At 38.1% G+C, this 22,773-nt stretch overlaps 1 protein-coding gene across 1 annotated transcript in view; it reads right to left on the minus strand.

Moving 5' to 3' along the window:
* Window positions 1-20,958, minus strand: part of col5a2.L (collagen, type V, alpha 2 L homeolog) — a 99,106-nt gene extending 78,148 nt beyond the window's left edge. Inside the window, exon 1 of the mRNA XM_018236217.2 lies at window positions 20,659-20,958. Within this exon, the coding sequence (XP_018091706.1) occupies window positions 20,659-20,746 (88 nt within the window). The 5' untranslated portion in view covers window positions 20,747-20,958. The remainder of the gene's footprint in view (window positions 1-20,658) is intronic.
* Between the last annotated feature and the right edge of the window lie 1,815 nt (window positions 20,959-22,773).

Consider the following 22,773-nt stretch of genomic DNA (forward strand, 5'->3'; position numbering starts at 1 on the left):
CAACAGTAAATCCTTTCAGCAGACACAAAGGGCCTTCACTCATGTTCCGTCTTAATATTTGAAAATAGAGTTTGCAATGAGAGCTGTGAAGTTGTAAAATGTTCCCCCTGAATAAGTTGAACTGGCAGATATATTAGATAGCTTTAAGAAGAGGTTGGATGGCTTTTTAGCAAGTGAGGACCTATAGGGTTAGGCTTCAGATCGGGGTTTTCATCTTCCTCTTGATCATTTAGCAGTTAGGCAGGTTTCATTTAGACAAAAAGGTTCAAAACAAGTTACTATGTTAGTATACAACTCTATTTATTAAATGGATGCATGTAGGAAAAATATACCCATAACATTAATATGTAATATTAAACAAATATCACATAAACAAGCTTGATCAAGAAACGAATATGCCACAGGATTATCACTAGAGGACATTGAGGTTCTGTTAAGTGACGGCAGATTCTATTAATCCCTTTAAGAGGGGCTTGGATTATTTCTTGACCATAATATCCAAGGCTAATGTGTTACTAAAATCTACAATTAGTATAGACATTGGTACATTTTATTTCAGTTAGTGTATTTAGGGGTAGGTGTGAGTGTGTGTATATATTTGCACTGGGGTTCACTTGGTGGGGTTGGACTTAATGGACTTTTTTCAACCCAACTTAATTATGTATACTATATGTCTCACTGTTTTATTTGAGTCACCATGCTTACAAAAGAACCAACTACATGAATACATGCTCACTTCCAAATAAAGCATTGCCACTGTGAGAATATGGTAGTCAGGGTACAAATAATAGTTATCAAATGGCCTAAATATTTTCTATCTAGCCTACAGATATATAACAAGAGGCATTACCTTAAAAAAGCCATGCTGCTTGTTTACACATTTTATATATCTTCAATTATCATGCAAGGACAACAATGGGGTTTCATAGCATGCCATATATTTTATATAACTTTTAAACGTTTTTGGCAACCTCCCCAAACAAGCAGATCTTATAGTGTAAGGCCACCTTAATGTTTTCCTGAAACTTTTTCTCAGGGGACCCAAAGTATCCAAAGGCTTTAGGGCCCAAAAATGTTTATCTGTTGCATTTTGATTATTTTCTATTGAAGAGGGAAAATCACCTGTATTCCTGGGCCTAAAGTGTCTGAAAATATTTTCAGCTGAAAATGACTGGTAAATAAAACATCTTGTGAATGAAGGGTCATCAAGGACATGTTGACATGACATCACTATACTAAAAATGGCATGATAATTGAATTGTATACTTTTGTAGTAGATTTGTAACAGGAAGCTCTGGGTTAGTTTATACAGCACTGTCCAAACATTCCATGTGTATCACATTAATTGATAGCATTACAAGAACTGATAAAGCATTTATCGGTGTACAATTATGGGATTGTTTAATGGCATTTGAATGTATAAACTTGAGTTTCACAGGATTTATCATGTGCAAGAAGCTCGCGAAAAATGTTAAGAGTCATGTTTGCCATCTTGGCACAAAACAAAAACTATGTAATTATCCTGGAATTTATCACCAATGGAAACAGCCTTGTAAATACACTACATTTAAGTACTCAATGTTCAGAGTGAAAAAGTTCAGAAAGCAATGTTCAATATTCTGACACATACTATTAATACATGCTCTTAATTGGAATACTACAATCAAAAGTAGCCATATAAAATATCTTTGTAAATATGTGTCCTTTACAACTTAAACGTATTTTTTCTAGTGACAAATTTTTGCAATGTTCAGGCTTCTTACATTGCTGCGTTTGCCATAAATCATGTTAAAGCTGCACCGTTTGAAACAGTGTACATAACACAGATTATGTTGATTTAGGGTCAAACTTCTAACAAGATTCTTCAATTTAGGAAGAAGGTGTTAAAACACTTTTTTTGTGTCAGGAAGTGTCCTATTGACCTTATTCTTGTAGAGCGGGGGAGGGGCAAAAATAGCAAATGAAAGAAGGCAAGACACCTACAGTGTGTTATGGTTTCATCCAGTCCCCCTAGACTACAGCAACTGCTCACAGCTTATTGTTTTGATTAGCCATGTGAAGTTGCCCATACTGTGCAGATCTCTAGCGAGGCTTCCATGATATTTTTCTTTGTAGCTAGTATTGAGAACAGGATACAAGGGGTCATCCCCCATCAGTACAAATATCTTTAAGGAGACATATAGGATAAATAAAAAACCCTAATTTTGTAGACAATAATGTATACTGTATGGTTCTGGTTTTACTTTTAGCTGTAAATTAATATTGTCTTCAAAATGGCCCCTTTATTTAAGCTCTCCATAGATGTTCTCTAGTCCCTGTCTGTGCTTCAAATGAAGGGTGGGCGTGTCCTAATGGTCCCTGCCAGAAGCACAGAAGGAGGGGGCAGCCAATCACAGCCCTGCAGTCACACAAGCAAAAAATAAAATTGACACTGGCGGATTTTTGTGGCAAATTTTCCGGCGGCAATACCCGGAAATTCGCCTCGAATTTGTACCTGGCAAATAAATTCACCCATCGCTAGTAAGGAGCTTAGCAAAAATGTAGACCTATTTTACTTTAATATATAATATTCTTTGCTAAATGTATATTGGAAAGTTGCTCATACCTCCCAACTGTCCCGTTTTTAGAGGGACAGTCACTCTTTTGACAGCTCAACCTGCAGTCCCTCTTTTGTACAGGAAAGTCACGTTTTCTCTCCACTGAACAGCCAGAAAAAGAAACAATGTTTCTTAAGCTGGTCATAGACTCAAAGATCCGATCGTTCTGCCCCCGACAGCAATCGTATGAAAGTTATGTCCGACAAAAGCTAGTGACAGTCTCCCACTGAAAATCTTACAATCGGCAATACATGCAGAGATATTATCGGCAGCCGACAGAAACTTTCTAACCTGTCCGATCGACCAAACAACTGATCTCCGCCGGACGAAAAATGTCGGGACTCTCCACACAAATCCTTGATTCGTACGATTGGATCTTTGCGTCTATTGCCAGCTTAACGGCTTAACGAGCCCAGAACAGCCACCAGGTGCACTTGGAAACTTTTGTAACAATTTCAGATAAGGAAATAAGTAATTGTAACAATATAAGATAACAGTTCCCTTAGAGAAAGTTAGACTCACAGCTTAAAGGGCAATTCAACTTCATTAGCAAAACTGTAATAACTGGAAAAAAAAATCACAGAAATGTGTTTAAACTTTCATAACCTGCCGAAGTTTGTAAAATGAACATGGTAATTAGGGGGTGTGGCCACAAAAATGGGCGTGGTTGTCCCTCTTTTTGTTTCCAAAATCTTGGGAGGTATGAGTTGCTTACATGTACATTTTCTTTCAATGATCGGTCGGAGGACCCCTTTAAAGTGGTGATGCTGTTCTTCAGATGTGAAAGACAGGCAATATGGAGTTAGTGGCAATATGGAGTAAGTAGGATAATACATTCTCTGTTTGGAAACAAATAAAATAATTGGGTTCCTAGAAAAGGTAAACAAATCCTGTTCTATATACTATAAACTCTACAGCTAATGTTTCATTTTGCCTGCGCTAATTTACTCTAGTAAAACAGAGTCCCTTGAATATAATGTGACCCTATCAAATGACCATTTGTTCCAAAAAGCCAGGATGCAATAATCCAAATTTGTGAATGATTTCTTGCTGTCATGTCACTGATATAACTCACTGGGGATGTTAATTACTTTTCCGGCATTGCAGACCTAAATGGTATTACCAGGAACCTTGTATGCAGTGTATGAGCATTTCAATACATCATTTACCCAGCTCCCCAGGATAGGATTTGACTAAGAAAACACAGCAGGGAGGAAGAATCATCCTAATCAGACCCACATGTGGTGCAAGAAGGGGTCAAGAAATGGGAGACGAGTTATTTGTGGGAAAATGGTTCTTTAAGAACACAACATTCAGGGGAAAAGGGGAACAAATATAGCCAGTTTCAGTGCTATTGCTGTTTGCAGCATATATATGTTTGCCATGTTTTTACAGATGATATCTCTAAGATTTGTTGGTAGCCAGCATCTAAAGGTTATCCAAAAAGTGAATGCATATGAAGAATATAACAGTTAAATGTTAAACATGGGAAAAACATGTGGGAGAATTCTGCACTGAAATCCATTTTTCAAAAGAGCAAACAGATTTTGTTATATTCAATTTTGAAATCTGACATGGGGCTAGACATATTGTCAATTTCCCAGCTGCCTCCAGTCATGTGACTTGTGCTCTGATAAACTTCCATCACTCTTTACTGCTGTACTGCAAGTTGGAGTGATATAACCCCTCCCTTTCCATCCCCCCCAGCAGCCTAACAACAGAACAATGGGAAGGTAATGAGATAGCAGTTCCCTAACACAAGATAACAGCTCCATGGTAGATCTAAAAACAGCATTAAGTAGTAAAAGCCAAGTCCCGCTGAGACTGATTCAGTTACATTAAGTAGGAGAAATAACAGCCTGCCAGAAAGTAATTCCATCCTAAAGTGCAGGCACAAGTCACATGACTGGGGCAGCTGGGAAACTGACAAAATGTCTAACCCCATGTCAGATTTGAAAATTGAATATAAAAAAAATCTGTTTGTTCATTTGAGAAATGGATTTATGTGCTGAATTCTGCTGGATCAGCACTATTAACTGATGTGTTTTGGAAAAAACATGTTTTTTCCATGACAGTATCCCTTTAAGTTTGCAGGTCTTGCATTGCCTGACACTGGCAGGGAGGTAGAGTCAAATTGCCTGTTTAGAATTTTTTTGTATTAAAAAAAATAATTGCATGCCTTGCTTTGAAAAAAAGCAAGGCACAATGAAACTCAATGTACAATGAAACCTATGTTTCAAGTGTATGTGACTTAGTAGTAACTTAGATCTGCAACTTCTACTGCACAATCATTTCAATTTTTTAAATCAATTTCATTATAATTATTCGCAGGATGAGTGGTATATTAAAAGAGATGCATTCAGGAAATGATTGTGCAGTAGAAGACAGGGGAATTGTGTTTTTAGCACTGTTATTTGATCCTGCTGAGCAATAAACAACAAGGCCTAATTTCAAATGATAACCTAACCAATATATTAAAAGGAAGCCCAGTAAGAAAGAATACAACATGTCCGATATCAGATGGTGTCTGGAGTGATTTAAGAAGAAAACAAAATAACTATAATTTTGAAACAGATAAGATCAACCATTATCCTCCTATTCTAACAAAAAAAAGACTTTTATGCATTATGCTCATATTTCAGTCAGAGAGGGAACATGTCTGGTTTTCCTCCTCTCCCACACTAGCTAGTTCCTTCATTTCCTCTGTCATAAACGGTTACAGTCCTATACACCCGATGAAACGGAACACTGAAAAAACCCTTGACCTGTTTTCCTACCACCTGGTTAAATCCCACTTACAGTATCACAAAGCAGAACAGCTGCAAAAGGAGTTTTAAGCTGTTTATTCAGGTGGTGAAGCCAGCACCACACACAGTGTCAAACTACTGCTACAGAAAAGTTTTTCTGCCTGAAAAATGATTTTGTGATATTATTATATATATACACATACAGGGAGGTCCATTAGAGGTTAAATTGTAGTAATTGTAGTATTATTAGAGCTTTTTGAAACCACAATTAAACAAATTTTCTCTAAAACCACGGATGCCATGAAAGTTATTAAAAGATCCGAATATAAAAAGTACGAAAGGCAAAAAGCGCTGGCGACCCCTCTCTCTTAAAGAATTGAGCACATGCGCATCCTTTCCGTAGTGGATCGCTAAGCACTAGTGATTAGCGCTCCAGAATCAAATTAGTTGACAGTGCGGCTGGGCGGCAAGCCGCACCTTAATTTATGCCGCCCCAGGCCCGGGCCTTTATGGCCTCGCCACAAATCAGGGCCTGGTCTTCTGTAAACTGGATGTTTCCAAGTATACAAAGAATTAATGCTATTGAAATTGAATTAGATAAAGGAACACATGCTATGTCTTGTTATGTTGCCCTGAGCATAAATACAATCCAGTTACAAAGAATTAAAAGTTACTTCACATCCAAATGTACACCTAATAATACACAAAACAAATTATCCTATGTTGTTGACTCCTATCTTAAGAATATTACAAATGTTAAAATGTTCCTGTTCCTGAGCGACTGGTATCAGTGGGCGCCAGGTGAGCAGGTGACAAGCAGAGGACGATGTGGTGAGGGAGCAGTCAGGGGAATAGATTGCTTTTGGGAAACCCAGTGGGTGTACCAGTGAGGGGTGGGTGGTGAGCAGAAGCAAGAGGTGTATGCCTTGGGTGGCAATACCCGGCTCTGCTCAGCAGCACTGCTTATTTGCCTTGAACTACTAAGAATTCATACTGAAAAAAACTCTGTTGTATTGCAAAAGATTATAATCATTGCCATTCATTGGAATCACTTCAATATATTGCATTTTACCAAAATTCTGTGATATAGTAAAATTGTCTGGACATAGGTTTATATAGCATTACACTGCCATGCTATTAAATAACATAATGCGTAATTTTTTTTTTATAACATAAAAATAAAACTTTTATTCCTTTCTTCTTTTTCAGACTCCAATTTACCTTTGTGATTCAGTTCTGGGTGTTTTCTCGTTGTATTGTAAAATTTCACCTGATTTTGGCTGTATCTTCACCCAATTCCCTTGCAATTTTCCATGTTCTTGATACATTTCTCTTCCAAGTAAAGCTTTCTAGTCCATTGCCATTCTAGTTTTGCTGAGCAAATATTCCACTTGTAACATAGCTGCTTCCAAAATAAGCAGTACAAGAGACATCTGGAAATTGTCTCCCCATCACATTTCTATGATGGAAAACCGTTTGACTCAGAGTTGTTCTCATAAATTCCCCAGGAGATATCTAGACTTACCTTATACTGTTACAGCACTAGTCTGGAAAGTATTCCCATACTACACACTAATTCCATTTTAAAGGTACAGTTCCTATGCTAAAAATCACTTCTTCCAGGAAATGAGATAATTGTTTTAACAAGGACCACGATAATTCTATCAAAAGTTCAGCCTCAGAATTAAGATGTATACTATAATTTTTAAACTGGGGAATTTATAAACTGGGGAACACTTAAAATTAGAGGCAGTTTCTAGTGAATCTTGTAAACTGCCTGTGATTGCTTTGAAAGAGTTTCCTGCAGATGCTTAGCAACAGATGTGTATTTACAACAGACTTCAAAGTAGTTAGACCTTAAAAACCTTTATAGGGAACAGAGGACTACAAATAGCAGCTCAGATCAAAGCAGTGCCAATTACTCACAAGTGTTACCACTATGCATTAACAAAATATATTCTCACGATTATGGCAAAATATAACATACCGAAAATGTATGAGCATAAACCTGATATTTAGAAGACCATCTATTAATATTTGGTCTTATAACCACTTGAAGGTCCAGTTAAAGCTATATTTTTAAATGGATGAATTAATTCATGAACAATAATCACAGCTTTAACTGCGAAATGTACTATTAGGTAATTCTCCATTTGTGGGTGCATGAAAGCTTTGTACCAGTTGGATTGTGGGTTCAGATGTAATGTACTTGTTGTACTTTGTATGTTCTCACTGTGTTTGTATGAGGATTCTCTAGTTTTGTTGACACTCATTGTTTGGGTAACAGACTTCTGCTGCATTTGTGCCTGGAATAGGGGTAAGTGTGAACTCCTACTGGGAATGCTAACTCTTCTCTGTAAGGGTGAGCATGATATTTGAGTGTTATGCAAACAGGCAGCAGATTAGTACATGGGTCAAGAGGGGCCCATAGTTTCAAAAACAAGTATTTGCAATTGTATACGCTAAGGGGCAAATTTACTAAAGGGCGAAGTGGCTAATGCTAGCGAAAATTCACCAGCGTGACATCATTTTGCCACTTCGCAGATTTACTAACTGACCCTGGCGTATATATTCGCTAGCAAAGTAGTCAGACTCTAGCGGTACTTCGCATCCTTATCCCAGACTAAGTTGCACTCTGGCGAAGGGACATAACTACACAAATTCCCTAACCGGCGGATTTTACTGAACATTACTTCCTGCACCAGACTTTATTTCACCAGCTCAGACCAGGCGAAGTGCAATAGAGTAGATAGGAGTTTTTCTAAAAATAGTTGACATTTTTCCTAAGTTCCAAAAAACGCTGGCGTTTTTTACATTTTACTGGGTGATAGGCAGAAAAAGATCGAAAATGTTTTCCCCCCCTTATATTTGGCACCTAAACTTTACAGTGGGCACATGTGTAGGGCAATATAAGACCTCTATTTAATGTTATTAAGTTTCCTTGGCCTTGTGTAGTGTAATGTAGTTGCTGCTGCAGCATACACGTCCATTGTTCTTTAACTGCACGCCATATGCTAATTAGGCATTGCTAGCGTAACTTCCGACTGCTTATCGTATTATTACATGTGCAACGTCGGATCTTCGTTAATTTGCGCAGCCCTGACGAAACTATGCCTGGCGAAGTGTGGCGAAACCGTCGCTAGTGTATTTAGCTTAGTGAATTTGTCCCTATGTATTGCCAGGTCTGGATTTGTGGAAAGGCCACAAAGGCTCAGGCCTTGGCGGCAAGATTTTAGGGGCAGCATGCTGTCCTGCCACATCTAAATTGGGTTTGAAGCACTGGATATGTGCAGGAGATTTGATTTGTTGTTTACATTTCTCGTGCGAAATCCCCATAGCCTATGTGCATACTTGTGAAAGGAAGGTAATTTTCTATATCTCCTAGTGAGGTGTTATTCACACCTTTGCACTAGACATCAGTGTCTGGGCAGCTGGTGTCTTAGAGTTTTTCTTTACATTTCTCTAAAACTCTAAAAATTCAAGATTCATTAAGTGTAAAAACCATAAAAAATTCTAATACAAAACTTCTCCAAGTAAAAGCAGTCAAGGACACATAAAAGTCAATGGGAGCTGTGCAGATCCTGTTGGACTTTTGTTTTAACAAATGTTTGGAAACAGAGATTATGTAGTCGAGGAGTAAACCCCTTTTATTAAGCCACCAAAAATTTAACATTCTTCCCTTTATCAGGATACAATTCTTAGTGCAGAAACCCATTTAAACCCAACTCACTTTTGTTTTAGCCATTCGTACTTTTAGAGGTTTTCTGATTTTTTTTCCCCTAGTAATTATGCACATTTTTAGAGATATTCATAATTTTTTCTGCAATTTATCCATTCCTATTTTTTAGATTCAAATATTTTAATAACTTTAATGGCATTCATGATTTTAGAGAAAATTAGTTTAATCATGGTTTCAAAAAGCTCTAATACCACTAAAATTCGACCTCAAATAAATGGGCCTCCAAATGTCCCTATTGTGACATGACTCATGGGCAATATATACTATTGTGCTACTAATTAAAATCTTATCAGCTGGGGAATGTTCCACGTGCAATCCTCAAGGTGTTCCTCAACAGCAGCTTAAAACACCTTCTGGAAACATCACAAATGATGTGCAATGCACACCTATCCATCAAATGGAACTACAATTCTATCTTTCAGCATCCTAAAAACTGCAAATTCTCAAGAGTCGCATTCTGCAGTAAATATTCAACGGCTGGAAGATTTATAGAAGAAGCCAACTTAGTGTACCATGATCTGTATGAAAGCCAGGGACTACCTGCCAACAGTTTACACAAACACAAACTTTTCAATGATATTAGAAATTAGCTTGAAGTTCTGTGACCTGTACAAAGGTATTTAGGAAGATACAGTTTTGGGCAGAATATTGGGAACAAGCATGGATTTATCATATCAAAGCTTAAGGGTAGTGGATGTAAACAATTTCTCAGGTGCAGAAAGGGTCAAGGTTCTGACTATACGCTTCATATTCCCAAACCTTCTGTTAGCTGTGTGCTCTGAAGTGGCAGAGAATTATCTAGCAGTGGTGAAATGTAAATGGCAGCTCAGTACAGTTCATTCCAAATTGACATTTCTTGCTCCTAGATCAATACAAATCAACGCTACATTGTGATGTGCTTGAATGGAAATATTTGTAGCACTCTAATTACTTGAGACTTCTCAAGGATTCTAAAGAACTCTCAAGTTGCTTTACTAGTACAATCTATGGGAACCTTGTGCAATGCAAGGCATTTCATGTCCAAGAAAATCCAATTGACATAAATACCCAAGAAAAAGCATTCCATAATATTTTCTCACTAGTCAGATCAGTTTAGAACTTAGATAAACCCGCCAGTAAAAAAAAATCTGTAAATCATAGTTGGTTCTACAAACTCTCAATTTTTTTTTTAAAAAAACTCTAAAAAACTCCAAAAGGACGAGGGGGGGGTGGTGGTACAGAATCATTACAATTCTGTGCTGAACTGGAAGCTGTTCTGTTTCTATACAGCTCAGCACAAACTGGCACCTGTTAAACAGACCCTAGTGGAAATGTGATCCCAAACTAGATTGTAAGCTCCACTGGGGCTGACATTAAAAATGAACAATCTTTATAAAGCATGTATGTGCTGCCAATTACTGTATTTATTAGCACAGAAAAACTGTAATTGTTTTTAAAAAAAGTATTATACATAATTCAAGAAAATAGTTCATATGCTTTGCAGTGCACTCTGAATAAATTTACCTGAAACTAATTTTAGGTTGCACACCTTGCATATCATCCACCAGCAGAGCAATGCCAGTGTCTGTATAATTCTGCCTCCCACTGTTCTCTTTGCTTGCATTTATCTGTCACTACACATACACACTGGATCTGGGGCCAAAAGTACTCAGGATGTGTTTTTGAGGAGAAATCTGCCCCATTTGCACAATGACAGGCAGAAGAGTAAACAACAGGTGGAAGAGGTTGTAATTGGGGGGCACAGGTGTTTCTTCTCCAGCCAATGTATACACTATGGGGCCTATTTATAAAACCTCGTTTTTTTCTGGTCAAGGTTATTAGGGGAGAACTCGAATGAGATTAATTTGAGTTTAAGCAAATAAAAACTCAAAAAACCCCTAAGTGTACCATTAAGGTGTAAATTTGGATTAATGGCAGTTTATAGAACTTTATAAGGGGATGTTCTTTGTACAAATCTGTTTTTCTGTATATCTCATAGTTCACAGATCCCACTCCTTGTTTAGTATTTATAATTACACCTTAAACACTAATGAATCCTGTATTATTAAAATAGTATAATTACAGAATGCTCGGCGAAAGTTTCCTACCAGTGTTTATGTACATCCAAGTAAAACTCACACTACTCAGCCATGTACAATATATGTGATACTTGAGATTGATTGAGATTCTACCATTGTGAACTGGGCAATTATTTGTGGAAAGGGTGTGGGTATCCCTGAAAACACTACTAGCAGGTTTAATAAAAATAGCACCATAAGAAATCCCACAGTTTCCAGAGCAAACAGCAACACTGGCAGGTCAGCAAAATAACAGCAAGTGCCAAATAATGGAAAATAGTTCAGACTTCGATGCAAAGTTCCAGTTTGCTATGTTTTTAACCCTTTTGCTTTTCAGTATTTAGGATATTTTACTAATTAACTACTTTGCATTTAATGCACAAAACCAGCATTTAGAAATGTCAATCATTGTTTATACATGAATTGACTTATAGCAGCACTTGGCTACTTGACAGATAAGCTTATTTATATTGTCAGTTAGCCTGAACCAAAGATTGCCCGAAAGGCAGTGTTACATTACAGTTACATGTATGTGTGATTTATGGTTGCTAGAATCCTAAAACAGACAGCCAGAATGATCCAGGGACTGGTTAGTTTTTTTTAAGTTATTTATTTTCTTGTGCAGGCTCTTGTGTGTATCATAAAATGAAATCCTTATGACAGTAGTGCCAATGATTTTAATAACGGAGATTAATGTCTATGAAGGTTTTCATTCATCCAGGTCATGGTACAGTATATCTAGTCAAAGTAAATATACAGCAAATGGACTCGTTGACTAATCATTGATGAAGCTGCTTGGATGAGTAGTGAAACGACTTAAATGATTAATCAGCAAGTCCAGTTGCTCTAGAATTACTTCTACTAGATAAACAGAATATTTCTGCTCATGAAAATCAGCGCATGAGGGTTTTCATGTTAATTTGCTATTCTGTATGTATAACTTCATCAATAATCCTCGCTATCACATCAACAGCTTCTAAAAGTATTGTACTAACATGTAATTTCTCCATTGGTCTCCATGGTCTCCTTTTCTCTCCAAAGCCAAAACATGGGTTCCACTGAGAACCAACAACTTCATGGAGCTCCTTGCATCCATCAATACTTCCATATCTTCACCCTTACATGTCCTAGTTGGGCAGCTTAATTTTACATTAAATCACAGTTATATTAGTTCTCTCCAGACTCTGTTACCTGCATAGTTTTCCTTGGGCACATGAGTATTTGTTTGGGCTCTGGATATACCGCTGCCAGTTTCTGTGATGCAATAATTGGTTTATTAGAATATCAATGTGTTCATAATGAGCGAGTCATCTGCAGTTATGTATTCAGGGATTGCAATACAATCTTTGTCTGATTTAGATCTCTACTTATAGTTTACACTGTACAAGTGTTTATTGCTGCCAACGTGCCAAAAGGTGCCTTCACATTGCTAGAAGAGTTGGCATTGATTATATTGAAACCAATCCTGATCCATAGATCAAAGTCAGCAAACTGTTTGATCTTTGCCATAAGACACATGTTGAATAAGTATAATGAATAACACATGGAATAAGAAGGTATTGGTTTAGTGAAGGGATGGAAGAAGCAGTGATGGAATTTATCTCAAAGTTATAATATATTCCAGGCTTGGCATTTACATGCAGTATCCGCAGCACAATATGTTCTACTTTGGACTGAACTATATTATGAAGTTAATCATCCGACAAACAGATGTGCACCAGAAGCACCATCGCCAATTAATTTCCTATTTGAACTTTCTTGTACTTTTGTACATCTGAACAGGTATATTTTATTGCAGCCATCCTTGATGACATTGAGAAAACAAAGGCAACAGTTCCATACAGTCTACAGGAAAATATATATATTTTACACACATTATATACAGTTCAAAAAAAAACTAAAAAATGATGGTGGTAAAATTTTACTGTTACTGTTTTTGTAAATCAAATATTGTTGACCTAACTGTATCTAGAACACACAATGAGCAAAACTTGCATTATTTATATGCCAATCTCTGCTGGATTATTTAGCCTTTTAATATTTAACATTTTGTTTAAAACCTACTAAACAAATACTGGTATGGGACCTGTTATGCAGAATGCTGGGGACCTGGGGTTTTCTACTAGAAAATCATGTATAATAAGGATTAATTATATCTTAATTTGGATCCAGTACAAGGTACTGCTTTGTTATTATAGAGAAAAAGAAAAATTTCTTTAGAAATTTGGATTATTTGGATACAATGGAGTCTATAGGAGACAGCCTTTCCATAATTCGGGTCTCATACCTGTAGTATAAATATCACACAAAACAGACATGTTATCATTCATTCATTCATTCAAAAAAGCACATTAATACAAAGGTTAATAAACAGAAGATGTGTAATTAACATTCACAAGCCATAAAGCTCAGGATGAATGATATCAGAATTGTCAAAAGGATCTGTGCCAAAATCAGAGGGATGTGTAGAGATCTGAGTAACACTGTGGTTTAATATGTTTTAACCAAAGAACCATCTGGAGTCCCCTAACAACTGACATGTGCAAAGTAAATCTGTTGTTTATGGCACGGGGTGGCAAAGTTTCACTAATGACATAATCAAAATTCACATTTCATGTTTTCTTTCAATGAAGAATCACATTTCCTTTATGAACAGGGTGAAAGGGGCAAAGGCAACTTTGTGGGCAGTAACTGTTGATATCTGGGCTGTGCCCCACAACTAAATAAGGAAAATCAATCTTTAGTAATCTTGCAAAAGCTCATTCTACAAAATGGCTTCCCATAGAGAGAAAAAAGCCTTATTATTTCTAACTTACATTTACATTTACAAATAACATTAAATGAACAATCAACACACATCTAAAAAAAATGATTGAGCAATCTGAAATGGTAATAGTAGAATGCAGTAAAACTCATAAATGTTATCACAAAAATTTGAATTAAAAAAAAAAATCTCATTTTGCAATGTAGTATTGCTAGTTGTACAATTCAAATGCCCGTGGAGAAAGTTAACAGCTTTTCCAATACACACACGTGTCCATATAATACACACAGGTTCACAAAAACTGTATATAAAAAATATATATAAACCAAAAGTCTATGCAAAGAAAATTAGAAAGAGGCATGGTTTATTATTATCTAAAGAACAGACTTTTCCAAATGACTTCTAATTTAGAAGTGCAGCTGGAACAACCATAAATCCATCACGTCATCAGACAGGAAGCCAACACTTTTATGGGTTGTAACTAAGCCTTACATTTTCTTTACTGTGATAGGGGAGGCAACACAATGTAAAGCTCGGTCATCTACAAATAAAGCAGCTTACCAAAAGTTTTTACAATCTTTAACTGACAATTAAATGTATTTTAAAGGAAAACTATACCCCCCAAACAATGTAGGTCTCTATAAAAAGATATTGCATAAAACAGCTCATATGTAAAATCCTGCTTCATGTAAATAAACCATTTTCATAATAATATACTTTTCTAGTAGTATGTGCCATTGGGTAATCATAAATAGAAAATTGCCATTTTAAAAAATAAGGGCCGCCCCCTGGGATCATAGGATTCACTGTACTCACAAACATACCAACAAACCATACATGTTAGGTCACATGAGCCAATTAACAGACAGAGTTGTGTCTTTTGCTTCCTCACTTCTTCCTGTTACAGTTAGAGTTGTAGTATTTCTGGTCAGGTGACCACTGAGACAGCACACAGACCATCATGAAATGGTGGCTCAAGGCAAGAGATGTAAAAGGGCAATATTTACTTAAATATATATTCCAGTTTGGTAAGATTCTTTAATATGCCACTTAATATGATATGAACTATCTGTTGCTTAAGTGTTCATTTTGGGGGTATAGTTTTCCTTTAAGTAGCTGATATTAAAAGTAGACTATTTAACTAATAATGAATACTAGCATAATAATAAGGCCATAGCAACCAATCATATGTTTGCTTTCGCTGCACTAAAGTACATTTTTACAGTCTGTGCCAAATGAATTCAAGATTTCAGCTGATCTTGACATTTAAATACTTGATGGGCTCATTTACCAAAGCTGGTTAAATCTAGAGATGGCAAACAACAACAAGGTTACAATTGGAAGGTGAGATAATAGTTGCCATGTTGGTTTATTTCCTTTCAGAATGTTCATTCAGCATCAAACACGTCTGAGCATTTTAGGCACACTATTGTAATGTAGCTGTACTTTACTGCTAATTATGACAGTGCCCATATGCTAAAGTTGTGCAATCCTCAACAATGCTGCCTGGAATGTACATCTAGAGGCCAGAAAGCTCAAGGGCTTTGATTTTTGGACTAGCAGTTTTCCAGACACTCAAACCAGTAAAGTCGCAACTGCTTTACATTAAAATACCATTTTGTAGTGCAATATAAGCATTTCACCCTTTAGACCATGACAGCTACAGTATACACCCACTCATATGAAATGTTAACCACTTCTGTTGGAAATTTTGACCGGAATAGTTTAAACCGACTGAGCTTTGCCTACAGCAATGAACTCCCATATGCGAGTGGAAAAATATTAAAGACTAATGGAACAGAACATACATCTTGGAAAACTGCATCCACCATTTTGAATGATATAGGCAATGACGGCACACGGAGTGCTTTGTGATCCATGGGAAATTGTGCTCCCTGTAGGTGGCAAAGTGCTGAAAATACCTTTCTTTAGCAGTCAGTGTAAATTGCCTTCAAAGGCATTTTGGTACAATTACTTGATACAAATGTTTTATGATTCATATTCACTGTCACGGGAAGGTGTCTTGTTTGATAAATAAGCCTCATTGAAGAATGTAAACAAAATTTTATTCTACACGACTTTATAATATGTATTACATATAAAAAATAAAGCAATTTTAAAAGTAATTGCTATTGAAATCAATGCCTCTCCCTTTCTATTTTCTGCTGGTTCTAATTCTTTAAACAGTGTATCAGAAGCCAACTCTCATTATGAGGATGATTAATAGTACTAACACGTATTTATAAAGCACCAATATAATCTGCAAGGCTATATAATAAATGGGTGTATACACTGTACAGCTTACATACAAAAAAATTATGCATAAGGTAAAGCTGGTCCTGAACAAAGAGCTTGCAATCTCATCAGTGGCTTAACTACCTGGGGAGCAGGAGGTGCAATTGTACCAGGGTTCGGCCCCCCTGCGAGTCCAACAGCAGTTTGCGTGAGCGGAAAAACACTGAAAAAAAAACACTTCCCCATAGTTATATTACTGAATCCCACAATGGCTTCCATGTTCTATGATTAACAGACATGAACATAATCATGCAAGGCATTGTGGGAACTGGAGTCTTGGATGGAGAGTTGCTGACTACAGAGCTAAGACCAGCAGTGCAAGAAATAGAATTAAAAAGACAGATACTAGAATAGCACTGTATGCAGTCAAAAACTAGACAGTGTTAATGAATGAATGTTGGTTAGCATTAAATTTGCTTTCATTATGCAAAATGACAGGAGTTGTTTCATTATTTGGGTGGAGTTAAAGATTATTCAAATGTAAAGTACTCATTCACCACTAGAGGTCTATTAAAGTAATGCTAAGAGTGATATAATAAAACAAGCCAGCAATATGAACACGTCTCCTCTGTGCATGCTGTACATTTGCTAATCATTACAGTTGCACATATGTAAGACATTAAGCTAAAACCTTGAGTTTCTTGGGGGATGGATGCTGCAAAAACTGAACAAACTGAATCTTAATTTAAAAAGACATGTGCTTTTTGTTGGTTAGTATTGCTAGACTCCTAAGCACACAATAGTGGTCACTTACAATGCCCCTGGGCAGAAGTGCAAGAGTACTATGGGACTGAAAGTGGAGAGCAAGGGCAGAGGGTACGTCTGCCTTAGAATTGGCTTCAGAGTGCAACACTCGTAGGTGCAGGTCAGTACTGCAGGCGGTTTGTGGTCCCTGTCCCCCCTCCCTAACTGTCTGAATGACATGCAAGTTGGGGGTGGATAGAGGACAGGAGAAGGTATGCTTACATACAGGCTGCCCCCTCCCACTCCTCATGAATACAGTTCTGCAAAACACAAGTAGTGCTGTATTCATGGGGCCAACCACAGGTCTACGCTTCAAAAAGTATAGCGCAGAGCCCTGCAGCATGCAAAGTGCAAAACAATGGCAGATTGAGCCTATTTTTTGCAATGTGCACCCTCCTGCCTTCTCCACTTAGGAACCAGCCTCACCTGTGAGGGTAGCGTTAGCAATATTAAAACTCTGGTCAAGTAATCAAAGTCACCAACACGTGACTGAGCATAACTAAAAATATAACTCTTTTTGTCACAGCAATTTCAACAGAGAAGAAATTCTACTTTTCTGCCCAGGGTCAGACCGGGGCTTCTGGGGCCCACCGGGAGTGCAACTTTTAAGGCCCTCCTCCCGGCACCCAACCTTGCACTGTTCCAGGTAGCAGGCTTCCTTCTTAATTTAGCTTTGGGGATCAGGTCTGGCCTGGGGGAGAGGAGATGGAATGGTCCAGGCTTGGAGTAGCTTGGAGTAGCCTGGAGTAGCTTGGAGTAGCCTGGGTTTGTGGGGCCCATGAGGGTAGGGTTGCCACCTTTTTTCCTTGGGGAAACCAGGCAGGGTGATAACATTGGGAGCGGGGTGAGTGACATAGGGGGCAAGGTGGATGACAATAGGGTGGGATTGATGACGTGGTGATCAGAGTTTGGCTGATCACCATGTCATTCACTTCAAAGTCCTGTCTGGATTTCCTAATTTGGAAATCCAAACAGGCACTTTTCACCAGGGCAGCCCTTCCAAAAATCGGGCTGTCCAGGTGAAATCCGGACAGGTGGCAACCCTACATGAGGGCCAGGGCCTACTGGGTGTTTTCCCAGTGTTCTGCTGAACCAGTCCAACATTGTTACTGCCACATAGAACTTCTGATCAAAAAGGCTAAGGGCCTATTCATCATGCTCTGTAAAATTATTAATGGCAGAAAATTCTATAAAATTGTGTTATTCAACAGTGTAGTGCAAAGATCCCCAAACTTTTAACACCCATGAGCCACATTCAAATTTAAAAAAGAGTTGGGGAGTAACACAAGCATGGAAATAGTTCTAGGGGTGCCAAATATAAGCACCTGCTTTGAGGCCACTGGGAGCAACATCCAACGGTTGGTGAGCAACATGTTGCTCCGAACCACTGGTAGGGGATCACTGGTGTAGTGTATTTGATAATACAATATTTGAGTTTGAGTTGAGTTTGTTAAGGCATTTAAGGCATCTGATACTACCTTTAAAAACTTTACTCTCAAATGCAAAGTGCTTGTAGTAAAATGAATTACTGGTTAAGGAAAGTTTTTAAAGTGCATCACAGAAGTATAAAAGTTGTAATATTTGTAGCTTTATATACAGTATTTGCATTTGATGTTTGCAGAAAGGAGTACAATCTGTTAGGCATTTGTGTATTCCAGGGCTGTCCAGCTGGAGGCCTGTGGGTCGGATGTGGTCATTAAAACAGATTTTTTTTGATCCCCTGCAGGCTAAAAATCTCCACAGACCTTTTCCTATGACATCATTGTGTGAAATAGCATTGAATTTGTCCACGGCACAGAGAATTTTGCACAGCAGGAATTTAATTTATACGGTAAGGTTTCATTACAGTTAGGTTTCAGTGATAGTTCAATATGGAGAAATGGCCACCTGGCTCCTTCATCTTTTGTTCTCCGCTGAACCCTGTAGAAGCTACACAAACCCCTGTAGTTAATATGTACTATTCCTTGTTAAAGAATGGTATTATTTGTATGGGCTGTGTACTTGCTGTTAGGCAGTAAAACACTGCATCACTGCATAACATGAATGCAGAAAAAAAGTCCATGTATATAAATATAGAGAGAATAACTATAATAATACCAGAAATCTATGTCTGCCAAGACAAAGGTGTTTCTTGTAGTGCTGACCAACCAAGCAAAGAACACATAGTTCATCAGCCTGATGTGCATTATGCCACATACATCTTCTTAACTAAAGTATCCTGTATGCATTTTAACTGCCACAGCCTTTGGTTATAATCAGATGGGCTGGGCAGAGGACAATCAAAATATATATATAAAAAAAAAGTTAAACATCAATGAACTAAACCAAAAACCTATGTGAATGATAAAAGTGACTTCAAAAGCATTTTAACATTATTATAATAATACATTTTTCCTTGTAATGGTCAAGAGCTGCTAATAAATGCATTGACTCTTATCTTTACTTTATTCATCCTCCTTACGTATGTAAGCATGAATAAGTCAATCCACTACAAAGACTTTCCATAAAAGCACATTCGTTAAACAAGACAATATCTGCCAAGTGTACAAATACGTCACCTCTGAATAAACCCCCCTTTGTTACGTTTACCAAGTCCCAGAAGGCAATAACTAAAACTCCCTTAAGTATATATATATATATATATATATATATATATATATATATATATATATATATATATATATGTATACATATATATGTACAGGAATGGCTCTACAATTAAAGGGGTGGATCACCTTTAAGTTTGTTATAGAATGGCAAATTCTAAGCAACTTTTCAGTTGGCCTTCATTGTTTATTTTGTATCGTTTTTGAATTATTTGCTTTCTTCTTCTAACTCTTTCCAGCTTTCAAATGGGGGTCACTGACCCTGTCTAAAAACAAATGCTCTGTAAGGCGACACATTTATTGTTATTACTAATTTTTAATTACTCATCTTTATATTCAGGCCCTATTCGTATTCCATATTCTCATTAAAATCAATGCATTGTTTACTGACATTCCAAACTGGAGAGCTGCTGAATAAAAAAGCAAAATAACTTAAAAACCACAAATAATAAAAATTTAAACCAATTGCAAATTGTCTCACAACATCACTCTCTACATCATACTAAAAGTTAACTCAAAGGTGAACAACCCCTTTAAGCAACTTGCTTTAGAATGTACCTTTAGAAATGACAGAAATATATATATATATATCAAATAGAAATCATGGGAAAGCAGAATAAAGCTAATGTATCAGACTGGAGCACTCTTTTTGCCTATATGTGCATGTATAAATATATATTTGTTTGCAAAGTAAGAACATTGCACTAAAAACTGGAAAGACCAAATAGTAAGAGAAATTCCAAGTGAAACAAAAGAGGGAAAGTTTCTCTTGACAAAGAGCAAGCAGCCCACAGTTATATGAGGGGCTCCACCCTAGCTGGAGAGGAGAATCCCACAGAAATTCTATTCAGCTTCAAACCCGGCTCATCCCGACCCTGCTGCTTCTCTTTCGTTTATTAGCAATAATAACGTTTTCCCTTTTCTTTTCAACCAATAGATGTAGTTGTATTGTTTCCTGTGCCATTGTTACATTACTCATAGTCTGGATATTATGTGAGCAAATGCCGGCGCTGCGACTAAAGTCTATTGTTGTCGCTTCCTACAGGAAAAGAGTCGCCGCTCTGACTTCCATCAAACAGCGGAAAGTGAAGGGGGAATTGAGCACTTACCACTTTCTTCTTCTTGTGCGCGTATCGCTAGAAACTGTCCTATGAAGCAGATATATGCTATCAAAATCCTCCCTTTCGTGCCAGACATGATGCCCAGCAGCTTCTAGGCATGTACTTAAGGGGAAAACAAAAGTTTAGGCTCTTCTCAGCACCATGAAGCCCCCGGTGTGTCGTTCCTTTTCCAGCTCCAGCACAAAGTCTGCAAACAAGAGGTTTTTTTCAAGTGTTGCAGCTTTAAATAGGAAGAATGCAGCCTCCGCTGGTTTTCCTGCCCCCTTTCCAGCCCGTGCAGCTTATGGGATCTCCTCCCTGACAAGCCAGTGCCACTGTGATTGATGGTAAACAACCGACTCACAACTGCGTTTGTCTAACTTAGACTTTCCTTCTGTTGCATGGGAGAGACCACTAGCTAAGTCAGGAAAGAGAGATACTATTCCTTAGTGTTGTGAGCTGACTACACGTGTTAATGAGCAGCATATCCCCATAATATTCCCATAATATATAGTTGTTAAAGTCATTAGAACAGACTGCATTCCCAGCAGCAGGACAATACACAGCCTATTGCTCTTCTATAAAGCTCTCAGCTATTATGGATTCTTTTATTGCTTTATTGCTTTAGTAATAATGGACATGTTAGTAAGTTGGTTGTGGATTTAGGGGCAGAGCTTTTAACACCCCCAACCCCCTGTTTTTTTCAGGAATTAGCAGATTTTTGGCTCAGTCCCCTGGTCTCCCATATTCCCCCCAAATCTCTAATGATTTTTCACAATTTTGGACGATTTGCAGCGAAATGTCAGCGGAACAATGTGTGCATGCACAGCACGAAATCTTTGGCTACAGCAGAGGTTCTGTACCTACAGACATCACTTCTGGGTCCAAGAAAATTCAGTGTATCCCCCTAATATAGGCAGTGTCGGACTGGGACACCAGGGGCCCACCAAGTAACCTTAGACCAGAGGGCGAGGCCCACTCTCAGTACTATTATAATTCCTCTCCTCACGCAACCTCTATTCTTCTAGTCTCTTTTCTTTACATACTATGATCTATTATTCAATCTATTTTGTCTCTTTGTTCTCATAGAAATAGGGAATGGCCATAAAATAGGTCGAATATTTTGAAGCAGGAGGGCCCACTGACACCTTGCCCACCAGGAGTTTTCCTGTTATCCCCGTGGGCCAGTCCAACACTGAATTTAGGTATTAAGAAGTTGACAGTTGTGATTACACACAATACATGCTGAGCACATACAATGGCATATGTTGCATTTATATGTGTTTTTATCAGTTCCAAAGGGACAGGGTAACCACAAGTTGAGAAACTTGCCTCAGACATCAGCAGACCGCAAGTTGCCAGAGGACAGTAAAAAATCACTCCTGGTTACTTTAAATTCCTATTTTTTTAATTGGCAATTGCGATCTCTGTACTAGTGATGCAGACTACCTTGCCCCCCTCTGGTGCTCAGAAAGGTAAGCACTGGGTGCGAGGGGAGCAGCATCCGAAAGTCTCCCTCAGGCAGTGCCGGGCCACACTGGGCAGGCGCCCTAGGCAGGCCCGGCAGTCGCAGCGCGAGTCGGGCAGAGAAGGGAACTGGACTTGGGGTAGGCGACAGAGGAGGTACGTACCTGGCGCCCTCCCAGCATTGCGCCCTAGGCACTTGCCTACCCCTAGTTCCGGCCCTGGCCTCAGGCAAATGGAACCCTATAATCCAGCGGGTCCTCAACCTTTTTTTTACCTATGAGCAACGTTCAGATGTAAAAAGAGTTGGAGAGCAATGCAAGCATGAAAAAGTGTGAAATTAGTACTGTTATTGGCCATTTGGTAGCCTCTATGTGGACTGTCAGCCTACAGGAGACTTTCTTTGGCAGTACACCTGGTTTTTATGCAGCAAAAACTTGCCTCCAAACCAGGAATTCAAAAATAAACACCTGCTTTGAGGCCAATGGGAGCAACATCCAAGGGGTTGGTGGGCACATGGTGCTCACATGCCACTGGTTGGGGATCATTGCCCTAATCTATTGGTTTCTAAATGTGTGTCAAGCAGGAGAAAATGCAGCATGCTGTGTGAAATGCATGAATTGAATGGAATAAAACACAACTCGGAATGCAACCTGGTAG

The sequence above is a fragment of the Xenopus laevis genome, chromosome 9_10L (assembly GCF_017654675.1).
Source record: "Xenopus laevis strain J_2021 chromosome 9_10L, Xenopus_laevis_v10.1, whole genome shotgun sequence".
In the NCBI taxonomy this organism is placed as follows: Eukaryota; Metazoa; Chordata; class Amphibia; order Anura; family Pipidae; genus Xenopus; species Xenopus laevis.